The sequence below is a fragment of the Tachysurus fulvidraco genome, chromosome 6 (genome assembly GCF_022655615.1).
Source record: "Tachysurus fulvidraco isolate hzauxx_2018 chromosome 6, HZAU_PFXX_2.0, whole genome shotgun sequence".
Taxonomy (NCBI): domain Eukaryota; kingdom Metazoa; phylum Chordata; class Actinopteri; order Siluriformes; family Bagridae; genus Tachysurus; species Tachysurus fulvidraco.
In genome coordinates, this window is record NC_062523.1 from 12,721,012 (window position 1) to 12,736,367 (window position 15,356).

Sequence of the window (15,356 nt, forward strand, 5' to 3'; positions counted from 1 at the left end):
GTTCATTAGCATTATTATGGAATCAGCCAAATTATATTGTTATAATCAAGTTAAATAAATAAACTTTAAATAATGATTGGGGGGCACGGTGCTTAGTGGTTAGCATGTTCGCCTCACACCTCCAGGGTTGGGGGTTCGATTCCCGCCTCCGCCTTGTGTGTGTGGAGTTTGCATGTTCTCCCCGTGCCTCGGGGGTTTCCTCCACGTACTCCGGTTTCCTCCCCCGGTCCAAAAACATGCATGGCAGGTTGAGTGGCATCTCTGGAAAATTGTCCGTAGTCTGTGAGTGTGTGAGTGAATGAGAGTGTGTATGTGTGTGTGTGTGTGTGTGTGTGTGTGCCCTGCGAAGGGATGGCACTCCGTCCAGGGTGTATCCTGCCATGATGCCCGATGACGCCTGAGATGTTCAGATAAGTGGTAGAAAATGAATGAATGAATGAATAATGACTGGATACATGATTGTTGCTTGAAAGTATCTTTGGCACCAGAATAACCTGATCTGTCACTGTGAATACACTGAAACCCGACATGAGCTTTAATGACTGGTGCCTTTGGGTCTGGGATTGATGAGAATGTACATGCTGTGTGATAGATTGAGTGTAACTGTAGCCTCCTCTTATTGATTTTAGGCAAGCTGTCAAATCTTGCACCTTGTGCATACACTGCACTCTTAGAAAAAAGTACTTCAATGTACCTTTTAGAGTATAAATGCTTGTTACTGCAGTAGTGCCCATAAGGGCATTTTGTTCACACTTGTATATAGAGGACAGAGAGAGTGCAATGTAAATATAAATGTTATTTAAGGTGTATGATTGGACCTTAACGTGTACATTTCCATTTCCTGTAACTCAGGGAACAAATATGTACAGGCACAAGATGATTTTGTCTGATAGAATAAGCCCACGTTTATGTTGTGCATCCATTACCAAGCCCTGAATAGAAACATTTAGTAACTACACATTCTGCCAAATTAGAACTGCTTATTTAAGTGCTGTGTGTCCACTCTCTATTTGCTCAGGCTTAGAATATGGTCATGTTATTTTTACATGGTATTCACCCACATGATTTCCCAGGACTTTATGTATTGCTTTTTTTTTATCTGGTTTTATATTTTTACTTTTTTTTATCTGCTTGTGGAGTTTCAGTTTGGATCACTTTATATATTCTCCTGTCAAGTCTGAATTCACCACAATGAGACTAACAGAGCTCAGAGGCATTAAGGTAAGAGCATAAGTCCATCGTTAATCAGTTTCTTGCTAAATCAACATGCCAAACTGATGCTTGCAATCACATTAACTCTTCCCACACTGCACACAGTTGGCACAATACACCAAAACGCTTAGGTACTAATGTGATGTATCTTATAGTTTGTCACTGAAACCTGATGCCTGCACATTTATTTGTCGCAAATAATTACATGAATGTGTAAACCCATAAACACCATATTTTTGTGAGAAAGCCCAGCCTTTTAATAGAAATACTCCTGTTATATACACATAACAACATGGCAATTTACCAAAAAATTAATGCTGTGGAAGGGGGGGGTGGTCGAGTGCCAGTTTGTGAATGGAGGGAAGTGAATGGTAAGAATCACACACCTGTGCCGAATTGAATTAATGAGTGTTTTCTGTTGCATTGAGCTGTAGCAGGGATAAAAATGGGTAGACCAGAGCCGAACACACAGAGCCGGGTGTGAATGTGTGTTGATGCTAGTGCTGGAAAGCAAAACAAATAAATCTATGAGAGATGAGGTAACATGGAGTCTGTCCCACTGGACGAAATTGTCAAGACCCTAGCTGGCTTTCACCAAATGCAACATCAGTACCCCGATCTGAAGCGGGCAATTTTGCAGCAGGTCACAGCCCTGAACAGCACCGGCACTGCTTCCGCTTACCGGCTTTCTGGGACATCAGCTGACTATTTGCATTTGTCCAGCAGTTCCGAGACAACTCCTGGAAGTGGCCACTGACCAAGCAGCACGGCCCAAGGATGTGATCGATTTTGTGTTTCTGGAGCAGTGTGCAGCTTGACTACCACAGTGGATGGAGGATTGGGTCGTGGTCAATTCAACCATATATAGCTGATGCAGTACATAGTGAAATGAAACAATGTTTCTCTAGGACCATGGTGCGACGTAAAAAAACACAAAGCTACATAAAACAACACCGAGATAAGGATTGAAAAGTAAGTTTTCTAGCCACATAAAGTGCATAGTGTGCAACCTACCAGGGTGGATGGTTGGTGGTATGTGGGAGCATAGGTGTGGTCAAGTGCTTGTCAAGTTTGTAAAAGGATCACACACCTGTGTTGAATTTTATTAACGACTGTTCACTGCGTCGAAGGGAGGGAGTGGAGCACACAAAACTGTGTTTGTATGTGTGTGTGTGTGTGTGTGTGTTGATACTAGAAGTGCTGAAAAACGAAACAAAAAATAAAACTGCACTGTGAGTTATTCCAATCCTGCCTCCAGTTTCCTCTTTTGGTGAACTCTCAAACATGCTACAAATACATAGGTTCTCTTATTGTTCCTAAGGGAACTTGCAGTGTTACAGACATGAGAAAACAAAACAATGCTCACACAGGGCATTCTGAACAGCACAAGACTGAACAAGAAGCACAGTTTAGTAGAGGATTAAAGATAAAGAAAAAAAATGAGTAATGTAATAATATATTTCAACAAACTTTAACGAGTTAGTTACATTGGATCTCATACATTCATCTTCAGCCAACCATTTTGTCTTGGTTCTTGAGTCCTGCAGGATTCAGACACTATTCTGAGAACACTGAGCATGAGGTAGGAGTTTAACCTTGATGGGATAACAGTATATGCACACACATTCACACCTCAGAGCAAAATAAAGTAGCGCATTCACTTCCTGTCATGTTTTTGGGAGGTGAGAGGAAACAAGAAAACCCAGCGATAATCCAGGGGGACACTTGGAGGACAGTCAAAACCCTACACAGAGAGTGACATAAGCTCAGGACCGAACCAGTGACCCTGGAGCTGTGTGTTACATAAGGTTTATACAGCACACCAAAACAGTTTAGGAGAACATACTGTAAGCAGAGAGTGTTACGGTACATGTGTGGGGGAAAATGTATTGAACAAGGTTGAGAGTGAACTTAATATGAAGAGTGCAGAATATGATATAGAACATACAGTACAATGTAGAGCAAGTATATAGAAATGTACAAGATTTACTGTGTAAACATCAAAGAACAGTGCAAAATAGATGCAACACATAGTATTTAAAATACAGAAATTAAGAAAAAAAACACTGAAAGCAAGCAGCATCTTTGCAGGGAGGTAATCTTAGTGTAGTGAGGTACACAAGGCCAGCTTCAGTTAAGGCCTGTTATTAAGGATCATAATAGTATAGAGAACAGAGATTATATTTCCTATGTCTATAAAAAATCATACGTCTTATCTGTCTTTCATCTGTATATGCCTACACTCGTAAGTATGTATGTGAGTGCACTTGTTTGTGTAGGACATGAATGTACAAGGCTGTGATCTGTCTGCTCATGCACTCACTCTGCCAGGAGCCTGCTGCAATTTAGATTACATTATGATAGCAAGAAGAGAGGGAGGAAGAGAGAGAGTGAGAGAGAGAGAAAGAGGAAGGGAATGGGTCGGTTGCTGGCTTTGTGACTAGGGTGTACACTAGTGTGACAGGAGCAGATGCTTAGATTTCATTTTCTTCCAGTGAATTTGATTTAAATGTGAAAATTAATCACGTTATTTAATCATGACTATAAGCTGAAGTCACCATGTCCTAGTGGTCCTTGTTCAGTAGGGATAAAAAATCAATAGTCATCCAATCGCCTGTCCCCACTTTAATCTGGGGGCTATTTACTGATGCATGGACTTGATCTTTTTTGTTTAAATGAGCAGAAAAATATTTTTAATTATCAAGGTTTGGTGGTATTTTCTGCTTAATGTGATCTAATATGGCAGAAAGCCACACAACTGAAGTGAGTAAGATGAGCAGGTGCTGCAACATCTGTTTAATTATCTGAACGTGGAATTATTTGCGAATCATGGGTCTTGCGGGCTTTGATTTTGCATTTCCTTTGAAAATCTGCCGCAACTTTCCTTTCAGCAGTACTTTAGGTTTTGGTTTTGAAATGCTTCCATCCACTAGTGACCCTGTCTGACCCCACCGAGCTGCTCAGATGCTCCATCTACTTCTCCATCAGGAAGGAGCTGATTTAGATGACCTTTAGAAAGCACACACACACACACACACACACACACACACACACACACACACACACACACACACACACACACACACACACACACACACACACACACACACACACACACCACATTCTCTAAAAGCTGAAAGTACAAACTTTAATGGAGAAATGACTTATTGACTAGGAGAGAAAATCACACATCATGCATTTTAGGTTGCTGTGTTCATTATGAATTACATTAAAATAAAAATGATAGATTTTAACAGATTATTTGCAGATTTATCTTAACTAGAGGCTACTGCTGAGGGCCAGATTTACCTGCATGAGATGGAGATAATACTGTATTTAACCATGCAAATGCTGCAACTGTGCCTGGGACTGTTATGAGTTGGAGGGTTTAAAAGATGCTCTGAACTGGCTCACATGCCACATTTGTACACAACACACATTTAATTTTGTACAGAATGCATTTTCTTTTCATCTTAGCCTGGATGCATAGTACATCTGGCCTTGAATGTCCTAAAGTATTTATACATCCATTTGTCTAAAGTTTCTTTGAAAAGCATTGGATGTTTCCCCATTGGCTGCAATAACAGCCTCTACTCTGACATGCCTAGATATCGGGGTGTTGATGTGGGGCAACTATTGTGAGATTAGGCATTCATGGCTGTTCATAGCCATCTTAACCAGTAACAAAAGTTGGAGGATGCAGTATAGCATTGCAGCTGGAACGGTTTTGACACTCTATGCACATTACTGCAAGTTTCATCATGCTGCCTTCACCCACAGACACTATTGATTCATGTCCAAATGTCAAAACCTGCAGTGTATGATTTGGACAGGAGTTTGTCCTTTAACTCTGGTCTTCCTGAACAGAATATAATTTAGTAACTCAAATAATGACTAAAAAATGTATTAATTAAAAAAAAACTTATTTCACTAGATTTCAATAGAAATTCTTGATGCTGGGTTATCTGTAACGATTATCTTTAAACCTTAAACTCTTAACCACATGGACTCAATGTTCAGACTATTTATCAGACTGATATTATTAAATAATGAGGAGTATCAATTGGCAGGCAGCGAGACAGGACAAAATGCTACATACATGGATAAAATACTACATTTTGGGAATATTGATCAATATTATTTGTTTTTACATTATTTTATACTACAGGAATCCTGTGGTCAGATCAGACAATAGTTCCACTTCATTGTTTATATTATTGAGCTAATTCTATTACATTTGGTAACAACTTACAGAAGGGTTTATATGGTGGTTGCTCCACATTATCTTTGAGGAGATATTAATCTTGCATGTAATCTTGTAAGTCTTAAGGACAGAGGATTTAACACTTTCTTGTTTTCTGGTAAAATAAAAAATTAATTATTTTGTGTTATTATGGAAAAAAGATGGACTAATGAGGTAACAACTGTGTTTCTTGTGGACGTTCAACAACATTTTAGAACATAATTGTTCTAAAATTAAGAAAATCATTGCTATCACATCACCCCATTAATGATAATTTTCTGATAACAGCACATCCCATTGTGTTTTATTCATTGTTTAAAATACACTGGAATGCTGGAAGCTTTTTAAAATCTTTTGTTATTGCTGTTTCTATCGAAACACCTACAGAAACACATGCATACTGTTGATGTGTAAGACTAACCACTGTGTACTAGAAAGCCAATTGTGTGAGAATGATGTACAAATAATGTGCAACCTTTATTTTGTGCCTCTTGCTGACTAATATCTATTCTGTCAAAGCTGTGCTAAACTCATCTTCTAGCTTGTGTTTATTCAAGTTTATTCTAGATTCTAGTTTGCATTCCACACTAGGTAACAATTTGAAGACTTTTATATGAAGGAAACTACAACCTGAGACCCATCATGTTCAACCAACCTAAATGGCCATACAGTATCAAAGTTGCTGTAAATGAATGAGGGATGTGTAAAAATAGATATAACTGAAACATAATGGTCAGCCATGGGGTATGATGCATGTACATGTGTGGGATAATGAACGCTGTTTGGCAGTGTTGCTCATTAAAGAGCCATTTGCAGTGAATGCTGAACATATCCAATATACACATATGTGCTTATCACCTTGGAGCTGGGAGAAAAGAGAGATTCAAGAAACAGAAGCTTCTCTCCACTTGCATCCAAATCCTAACCAATTAGGATATATTCCTTATTAGTAGGGGTAAGAGGTTTAGATGATGTATTCCATTAACAAACAGAAATAACACTGTGTGCCAGTGAGTTTCTGTCTCTCCCTCTCTTTTACTTTGTATGAGAGTGTGTATATGGGTGTGTTGGGCTAGAGAGAAAGAGAGAGATCATGACTACCATGAGTGAATTGTTCTGAGTGGATTCAGACTGAGCTGTATCAGGGATGAAAGATGTTATGACTTGTCGTTACACACAGCGCTGCTGTGAGTGAGTGACAGGCAGTGTTGAGCTCTTCATGATGGCACAGCATGAGAATTCATGGCCTGTGTGGCTGTGCTGTGAGATCAAGATTGCTATGAAACCATTAATGGAATGTATAGCAATGTCAAACAACAGCACCATCAACTCCACCAACACCATGACAACCAAAAAGAACACCACTAACAACAACAATGATAACACCATCACTACCACCAACAACAGCAGATGCTGGTAAAGAATACCTGGGAACTCTAAAAGACTTGCTGAGAGAAGTAGTGTGCTTGTAACTAGCACCATGGACAGCACCATATCAACAGCAGCATAGCATCAACTCCACCACCACCACCACCACCACAATAATAACGATGAACTACTGAATAAAGCGGATATACATAAACGATTTTAGTCTGATTAGAAGTGTCAGTTTACTTTAAGAAGCACAGTGCTCTAATGTGTGTGTGTGTGTGTGTGTGTGTGTGTGTGTGTGTGTGTGTGTGTGTGTGAGAGAGAGAGAGAGAGAGAGAGAGAGAGAGAGAGAGAGAGAGAGAGAGAGAGAGAGAGGTCGAGCTCCCGCCCCCTAAAAGGAGCATCATCACCACACGGCACTGCTTTCCTGGTCACGTCTGAATTCTCCGAATACTCATAATTGTCTCTGCAGGAATTAAGGGGAGAGAACTCGCGAGGGAAGACGGAGAAAAAGAAGAAAAAGAAGAAGAAAAAGAAGACGTTACCGTTCATGCTCAGCTTTAAATAGCGCGCACTGGGACGGCACGCGCTCTCCACAAAAACCCGGCTCTTCTGAACACGCTTAAAGAAAACTGCTGTCCTAATCCGGTATATTGTTCAGTAGTATTGGGATTTGTGGCTTTGGGAGATCTGCCACAGTGAAATTGCCTGCTGCAGCCACAACACCGGCTGCGGGATTTAAGGATGACGGCCACTAAGGAGCAGCAGATCCAGAGAGCCAGTGCCCAGCAGGACGAGGTAACAAGAGAGAGAGAGAGAGAGAGAGAGAGAGAGAGAGAGAGAGAGAGAGAGAGAGAGAGAGAGAGAGAGAGAGAGTAAATGGGGTTTTCGAAGTCTTTCCTTTCCACTTCTCTGAAAGCGCTTAGACATTCATGCGAGGTTAGAAAGTCACAGTGATGCTCTTCCTCAAAAGCACTGTTGTACCGCAGGAGCTGCATAAATGAATTTCAACTCAGTTGAAAAAATAAAAGATCAGTAGCACCTATAAGTCGTTGCAGTTGTTTAAAGATGTGCAGAGAGGCAAACGGTGGTGCTGGATTCAGCTCGCTATCCTTATGTCAGCTTTCGCTTTGCGCGCTATTGTGAGAGCAAATTACGGGACACGATTGAGCTCCGGCGGTGCAGATGTCACTATCAAAACAATTAACGGCCCTCAAAGCGCGTTCTAGGCTCCACGCTTTCGGAATGCTAATCCCCGCCGATTTCTAGCCTGGGGCTACGGAGTGAACGTGTTGGACTGAGCTGAACAGCCGAGCATGCATTGTAAGGCAGCCTAGTAAACTAAGCGGTGGCATTGTGCAAAGCTGCATTGGAAGTCTAACCTGGCGCAATCTCTCTTTTGTGCAACAAAATAAATTTGAACTGCATTTTAACATAAAACCCAGGCGAGAGCAAAGTATGCGCTCATATTTTCTCCCTCTCATCACTTTGTCTGTGCGTGAAGCCCAGTGGAAGGGCTCAGCGAGGGAATAACATCACCTGCTATTCGCTAGAGGGCCTTTGGACGTGACTCAAATCGCGAGTAAAACATAGTTAGGGCTTTTCTCGATCCTTAGGACGCAGTGGTGCTGAATAATTGATGGTGAGCCGTTGTAAATGTTTCACCGTACATGACTATAACGTTGAGCCCGCTGTCGCACCTGCGCATCCGGTCTCTCCGTGCCGCAGGACTTACATCAAGGCTCTAATAAATGTTTGATAGAGGCATCACGACATTCCGGGACACCGTGAGCGCCTTAAATACAGAGCCCTGCTTAAACAGAGCTCATCTTAAACATAGAGCTCGTTTTATACATAGAACAAATTTTAAACAGATCCCTCTTAAAAACAGAGCTTGTCTTGAGCAAATCCCATCTTAAACATAGAACTCACCTTGAGCATAGAGCTCGTTTTAAACACAAGACTAACCTTAGGCTGTTCATCTTCAACAGATCCTATCTTGTACATAGCGCTCATCTTATGCACAGAGCTTGTTTTAAATATAACACCCTTTTTAAGCATACAGCCTATCTGAAACAGAACCTATGTTAAACACAGAGCTTGTCTTAAACAAATCCCATGAACATACAGCTCATCTTAAGCATAGATCTTGTTTTAAACATAAGAACCATCCTAACCATATAGTTTAGAAGAGTTTATCTTTAGTATATAGCTCATTTTATACATAGAACATATCTTAACCAAATCCCATTTTAAACACAGAACTCCTTTTAAGCATAGAGCTTATTTTTAAACAGAACCCATCTTAAAGAGGTTCCACTTTAAATAGAAAACCCAACTTAGAGATTTCATCATAAACACAGAGCTCATATTAAATATAAAGCACATCTTACAGAAATCGCATCTGAATAAAGCAGATAAAGAAGAAGAAAAAACTCTTCAGAATTCATGCCATTAATAGAAGATAGAGCTATTATGTTGTAATGTTATGCCATAAATCTGAAAATATATCACACAATTATGCATAGTATCACAAAACTATTAAAAAAAGTTTTTAATCCATTTTTCCAATTGGCTTTTTAACCACCTGCCAGTTTATAATCATTACTATTTTCCCCATGTTTGTGGGTTATTACTACTCTCTCTCTCTCTCTCTCTCTCTCTCTCTCTCTCTCTCTCTCTCTCTCTCTCTCTCTCTCTCTCTCTCTCTCTCTCTCTCTAGCTCTCTCTCTTTTCTCAAGCTAGTATTACTACATTGATTTCACAGTTTAATTATATCAACCAGCAACTATATAAATAAGTCAGTGATTCACAAGTCAGATAAGAAAAACAGAGCAGACTGCAGAGTGCTGTGTGCATTTTAACAGCCTGTATACCAGTATGCACAACACGAGTAGGTCTATGTAGCCTACATAGACTCAAGCTCTTCTTCAACTACTGCTTTCCATTATGCATATCTCAAAGAAAAGGCATGCTTTTTAAAATTGATTTTATCATTGTTCACCAATTGAGCTTACATTTTCTAATATGCTTCCACTAGTACTTTAGTGTATTAAGTTCTGTTCAACACAACTTTACTAGATTTATAGTAGCAATACTTTTGCGACTTAAACTCAGTGATTGTGTTATAATATTTGAGGTTAAAATTAAACCGTAAAGATGCCACAAAATGCACTAATGATGCTTCATGACACTGTCTCACAATTCTGAAATGTTCAACCTTAACACCTACGAGACTTTACAATCCTCACTTTGTTCAAAACATAACTCAATACTCAAATGATTACTCAGCATGTTCTTTCCCCCCACACAACCTAATACTTTCCTTACATACTGCTTTCTCTCCCACACATAAGCCTAATACTTTCATAACTTTCCTCCTAACTACAGTATGTTTAGCTATCTTTTGCGGTTTATTCTGATTGCTTGTTTTATGTAAGATTTCTGTTCATTTCTAACGATATTTCTTAATTTGCATATTGTTTTTATATGTTTATTGAACTTCAAATAGAAAGTTCATCAGATCCTCACCTCACTAATTCTCTTGAGGCTGTTCAAAAGTGTGGAGACTTTTTTTTTCTTGTAATTAAAACTTCTAACTAAAGATATAAATTTGTATCCACTGTTGAATGAAATGTTAGTTTTTTTGGAAAAAGCATTGACATTTATTATGCTATGACTCATGTCAATCTCACTGATGAGTTAAAGTGGAAATAATGTTTCGTGAGAATATGTATGTAACTTCACATTAGTGTCTGGAAGACATTGAAGACTTTTCTTAACAAACTTGCACAAACAATACTCACACCTACATACCAAAAGGTTAGGCAGCATTTAGCGGTTTTAAGTGGAAGGTTTCTGGTTTCACAGGTTGATGTTCCACATGATGCATTAAAGCTCTGTGCGATTGTTAGAGTAGGAAGTTGAATGCAGATAAACTTTTATGCTGGCTGTTTTACTTCTTATTGTGATGCAATTATGGCACAGTGCATTACTGAATAAAATGGGGAATAAGTTCCTTTTTAAAACTTCTGAAAATGATTCATGATAACATTCAGTGATCTTCTGACCCAGATATTGGTTGACATGAATCGAGCAAACGTATTTAAAACTAGAGAAGCATGGCTCCATTTGCCACTTGGTGACATTTCTTGATATTTCTCTGGCTGGCTATACAGTCAAACCACATAAAATCTGATGCTAAGTTTATTGTTGCATAAAATTACATTTCTATTGCTGTTCAGTGAAGGATTAAGATAGAATTGTAAATATGCTAGTGCATTGACCAAGGATTACTGACTTCTAGCTTCTTATAAATTGATTGAATTTAATAAGTTGAAGCCTGAAGAGAAAAAATAACAATTGAACTAATGAGGAGTTAAATTAACACTGATTTTTAGTCATGTCTTATGATATGTGACTTTATTTAATGTTAAAGGTGAGACTGTGGTCTGTTTTTTAAGACCGTAGACCGTACATGCTACTTTCTATTCTCCAAACTTTATCTCTCCTCAGGTAGTGTCACAGTTCTGGTGGTTTCAGGTCTGTACAGTAGAACATTATGTTTGAAATGAAAACTTGCCTATGAAGATAAATGTCTCAATACTTTTGAATGTGTTCTGAAGTAAACTACAGCATATCAAAGACAACCAGAGTCAAGTTGCAAGATACATCCCTGAAAATATAAAGCAACTATAGTTTTTAACAGTTTAAAAAGAAATGCTCTTAATATGCAAAGCTAAACACTCCACTAGCCCGAATATAATACTGATAGCAAAAACGTAGCAAAAGTAGCTGGGACTAAAAGTTGCACCCATAAAACTGGAAGAATGATTGGAGCATCAAAATATAAATATAAAAAATATAAACATACTTAGGCAATAATAGAAGATTAGAAATTAAGAGTAGAACACTAGTTTTATTTATTTATTTATTTATTTATTTATTTATTTATTTATTTAATTATTATTGTTTCCCTTTAAGCTTAATTTTATATACAGTAAAAATGTATAACTGGGCTGATTTCTATATTTGTCTATGGCTCACATAGCATACAATACTTGTGAAATTCTTGTAAAGAAAAAACTAAGCTGTGTTTAAAAAAGAGATATTTCTAAAGAAATCAATATTTTGGGTGGTTATACTTTACATTTAAAATGAATATGAATCAATTTTTATAGACAGAGAGTAGTACTTGCTTATAAGAAAATCAGATGGTTGTTCCAAGCATCTTAAAGAAATTGCAAAAAAATTTTGCAGACTTTTTTGTGTTGTTCTCACTCATTAGCAACTGTAAGACTTTCAAATAATGCATTTATTCTGCATTTTTTTATTATTTTTTATTATATTTTATTATAATAATAATAATTATTATTATTAATTTGTTTGTTTGTTTGTTTTTCTTTTATTATAAGTTTATTAACACGTTATGGCCACCAGAAATACAAAATCAAAGCATATAACATTACTTCTTTTATTCTAAGGCAATGCAACATTTAAGACAAATTTAATTTGACTTTTTATTATTAATCTTTATTTTTAGACAAGATTTCTTTTTAAGACTAACTGAAAAATGATTATAAATTAGGGTGCCTAGGATTTTTGGCAGGTAATGTAAAAATATGCAAATATATTTATCACTGTAATACCTTAATTAATCTCATATTAATTTATTCATTTCATATAGAATGTTTCAAGACAACAGAGGGAAAAATAAAGAAATTGGACTACTTTTCAATTGCTTCCAGACAGCAATGATATTGACTTGATCTGACAGAACAGATTGTGTATTAAAGTAACTGATTATGACACACATCTTGGGCAAAAAATACCGTAGTTGCATCTAGCAACAGCATCAACTTTGATGGAGCTGCAACCCCATTGTAAACCTGTGGAATTATTTGGAACAGCATGTTAAAAACGCAACCTTAACTGAAAGTCTTGTAATTAGGTTATAATTGTAAAAAAAATTATAATTGTAAAAAAAAAAAAGTGTTATTAGTATCAGACACATAACTAATTTATGTCTATGTGTACAATTGTCCTAGAGGTTTTTAGTGACTGTTTTTATGATTCACCTGCTGTACAAATTATCCCAATTATTTTAGGCAATAGAGGTCCTGTGATTCCTATGGCCAGTGTTTCATCATGCTCACTGAACAAGCCACACACAGCTCTAGAAATTGGCTCTACAGGTGTCATCCTGGAAAAGGGGAGTGTCAGTGTGTCCTACTTGGACATGAAGCACAAAAAAACAATCTCAGTGTCTGGTCAAAAATCCCTGCAAAAAATGTTCAGATGCACAAATTATTGACATTTTTCTATTTTTTTTCTTCATTTTTTTTATGACAATTTTGCTATTGGTTTTATTCTTTGTCCTGGGATCTTATATATATATATAAGTGTGTGTGTGTGCAATAAGTATGAGGCTATATATATCAGCCTCCTGGAGGCTTTTGGCTTTTGCTCTTGTTTTGAGTGCTGCAGGATGAGTTTATGCCAGTGCTGTAATCATGAGCCTCCACTCTCTCATCCATGCCAAGGAAATTACGTGTCATTGATCTTGAAAATAAACATCAAACAATGCAACAGAAAGATATACCTTAAGCAGACCGTAGAGTGCTCTGCATAAAGTATTCAACCCCACCTTTGACTACAGTATTGTTCATAGATTGAGTGGGCTCATTGATTTCTTTACACATTGAGCATATTTCGGGATGAGACATTGCGTACTCCTGAGAACAAATGCATCATACAGAATGATAGAACAAATCATTACAAAGATGTGAAGGCCTTCTTTATGTCCTGTAAGTTACCAGGTTTGTTTTTTGTGGATCACAGTTGTTTGTCCAAGACCTCCCATAGATGCTCATTCAGAATGAGATAGAGTCAACACCTCTGTCATCTTCCTCATCACATTCCTGAGCAATTTTTGCGGTGTTGCAAGGTGCGTTATCCTGCCATTGCCATTAGGGAACACTGTTGCCATGAAGGGGTGTACTTGGTCTGCAATAATGTTTAGGTAAGTTATATGAGTCAAGGTAGCATTAGCATGGATGCCAGGACCTTAGGGTTCCCAGCAGCGCATAAAAACAAAGCTGCACACTGCCACTATCAGCTTGGATTCTTCCTCAGGTAAATGATGCACACACATCTGGCTATCCACGTGATGTGAAAGAAAATGGGATTCATCAGACTAAGACACATTCTTCCATTTCTCCTTGGGTCCACTTCTGATGTTAAAATGCATATTGTAAGTGCTTTTGGAGGTGTACAGGGACAGCACTCTGAATGATTTGGAGCTATGGAGCCTCGTACATAACACTGTGTGATGCACTGTGTGCTCTGATTTGTGCTACAGTAGCTCTTCTGTGCGATTCGACCAAATGGACTAGCCTTTGCTCCCCACACACATAAGTGAGCCCATGACCTTGTTGCTGGTTCACAAGTTTTAACTCTGACCAGTATTGGTAAGTACTAACCACTGCATTCTGTAAACACCTGGCAAGCCCTGCTGTTTTGGAAATGGTCTATCCCAGTCATCTAGCCATCACAATTTCACCCTTTCCAAAATCACACAGTTCTGTACCATTGCCTATTTTTCCTGTTACCATCACATGAACTTTGAGAATTAGCTTGTTGCCTAATATATGCTACTCTGTAAAAAGTTCCATTTTACATTTTGGCAGTGGTTTTAATATTATGGCTGATCAGTGTATATAGTATAATGTTTGTATAGTATAATAGTAATAGTATAAACTTTTTTCAGAGTGGCTTTTGTAAAATTCTAAAGTTTTTGGGTAATACAACCTCTGTAGTCTTAATAAATTGTACTTTAGGAGTAATGACTGTGATTGTAAATACAGTATACAGTATAAGTATGTGTGTTAGAAAGCACTGAGCTGCACAGTGAAATGACAGAATCTAGTGAGATTGTACAGAATGTGTTCACAGCAGCTCTCCACCAAACTCCAAGGATTTAGAGTTTCAAAGCTTTTGAGCTGAGAGCTCTGACCTCTTCGATTCCTCATACTCTTGCGAATCCTCCTTTTGTGAAAGTGCTGAAAGCCTGTTTATGCCACTGTATAGTTTTAGAAGATCGTATATTTCTAAGTTTATTTAAATACTTATCTGGCCTTGCTTGTTTGCCACATTAGCTTTGTACAGTAGATCCAGCGCAAACTTGTCTCGGCTGCGTAATTAGATTTGAGGTAAGAGTTTAATTTTTGTCTGATATATTGCTTAAACATAAGCTTTTCAATGTTAGCAGATACATAGTGCATGCAATTATTTATGATATTTAGTATTCTCTTTATGGGTTTATAAGGGTTTAGTTTAGTCAGTTAAGTTTATAACTTGTGTGTTTTTATTACATTTTGCAATTGCTGCTAAATGAGTAATATATGCACAGTATTTATGTAGTACATGCAAATGTTTAAGAAGAAAAAATTATAGTTAAAAGTAAGTACTGTAAATGCACAAAATATTTAATGACTGAAACCTTTATATTAAACATATTGATATAATGATG

General features: G+C 37.7%; 1 protein-coding gene across 3 annotated transcripts in view; it reads left to right on the forward strand.

Annotated features, from left to right (window-relative positions):
- Positions 1–15,356, forward strand: part of LOC113654482 (inactive dipeptidyl peptidase 10) — an 83,143-nt gene that overhangs the window by 22,584 nt on the left and 45,203 nt on the right. The window contains exon 1 of one of the 3 annotated variants that reach the window (XM_027164668.2): positions 7,487–7,624. The exons of the other annotated variants lie outside the window; for them this stretch is intronic. Within the exon in view, the coding sequence (XP_027020469.1) occupies positions 7,571–7,624 (54 nt within the window). The 5' untranslated portion in view covers positions 7,487–7,570. Of the gene's footprint in view, positions 1–7,486; positions 7,625–15,356 lie in introns of those variants that run through there. 3 annotated transcript variants of the gene reach the window in all.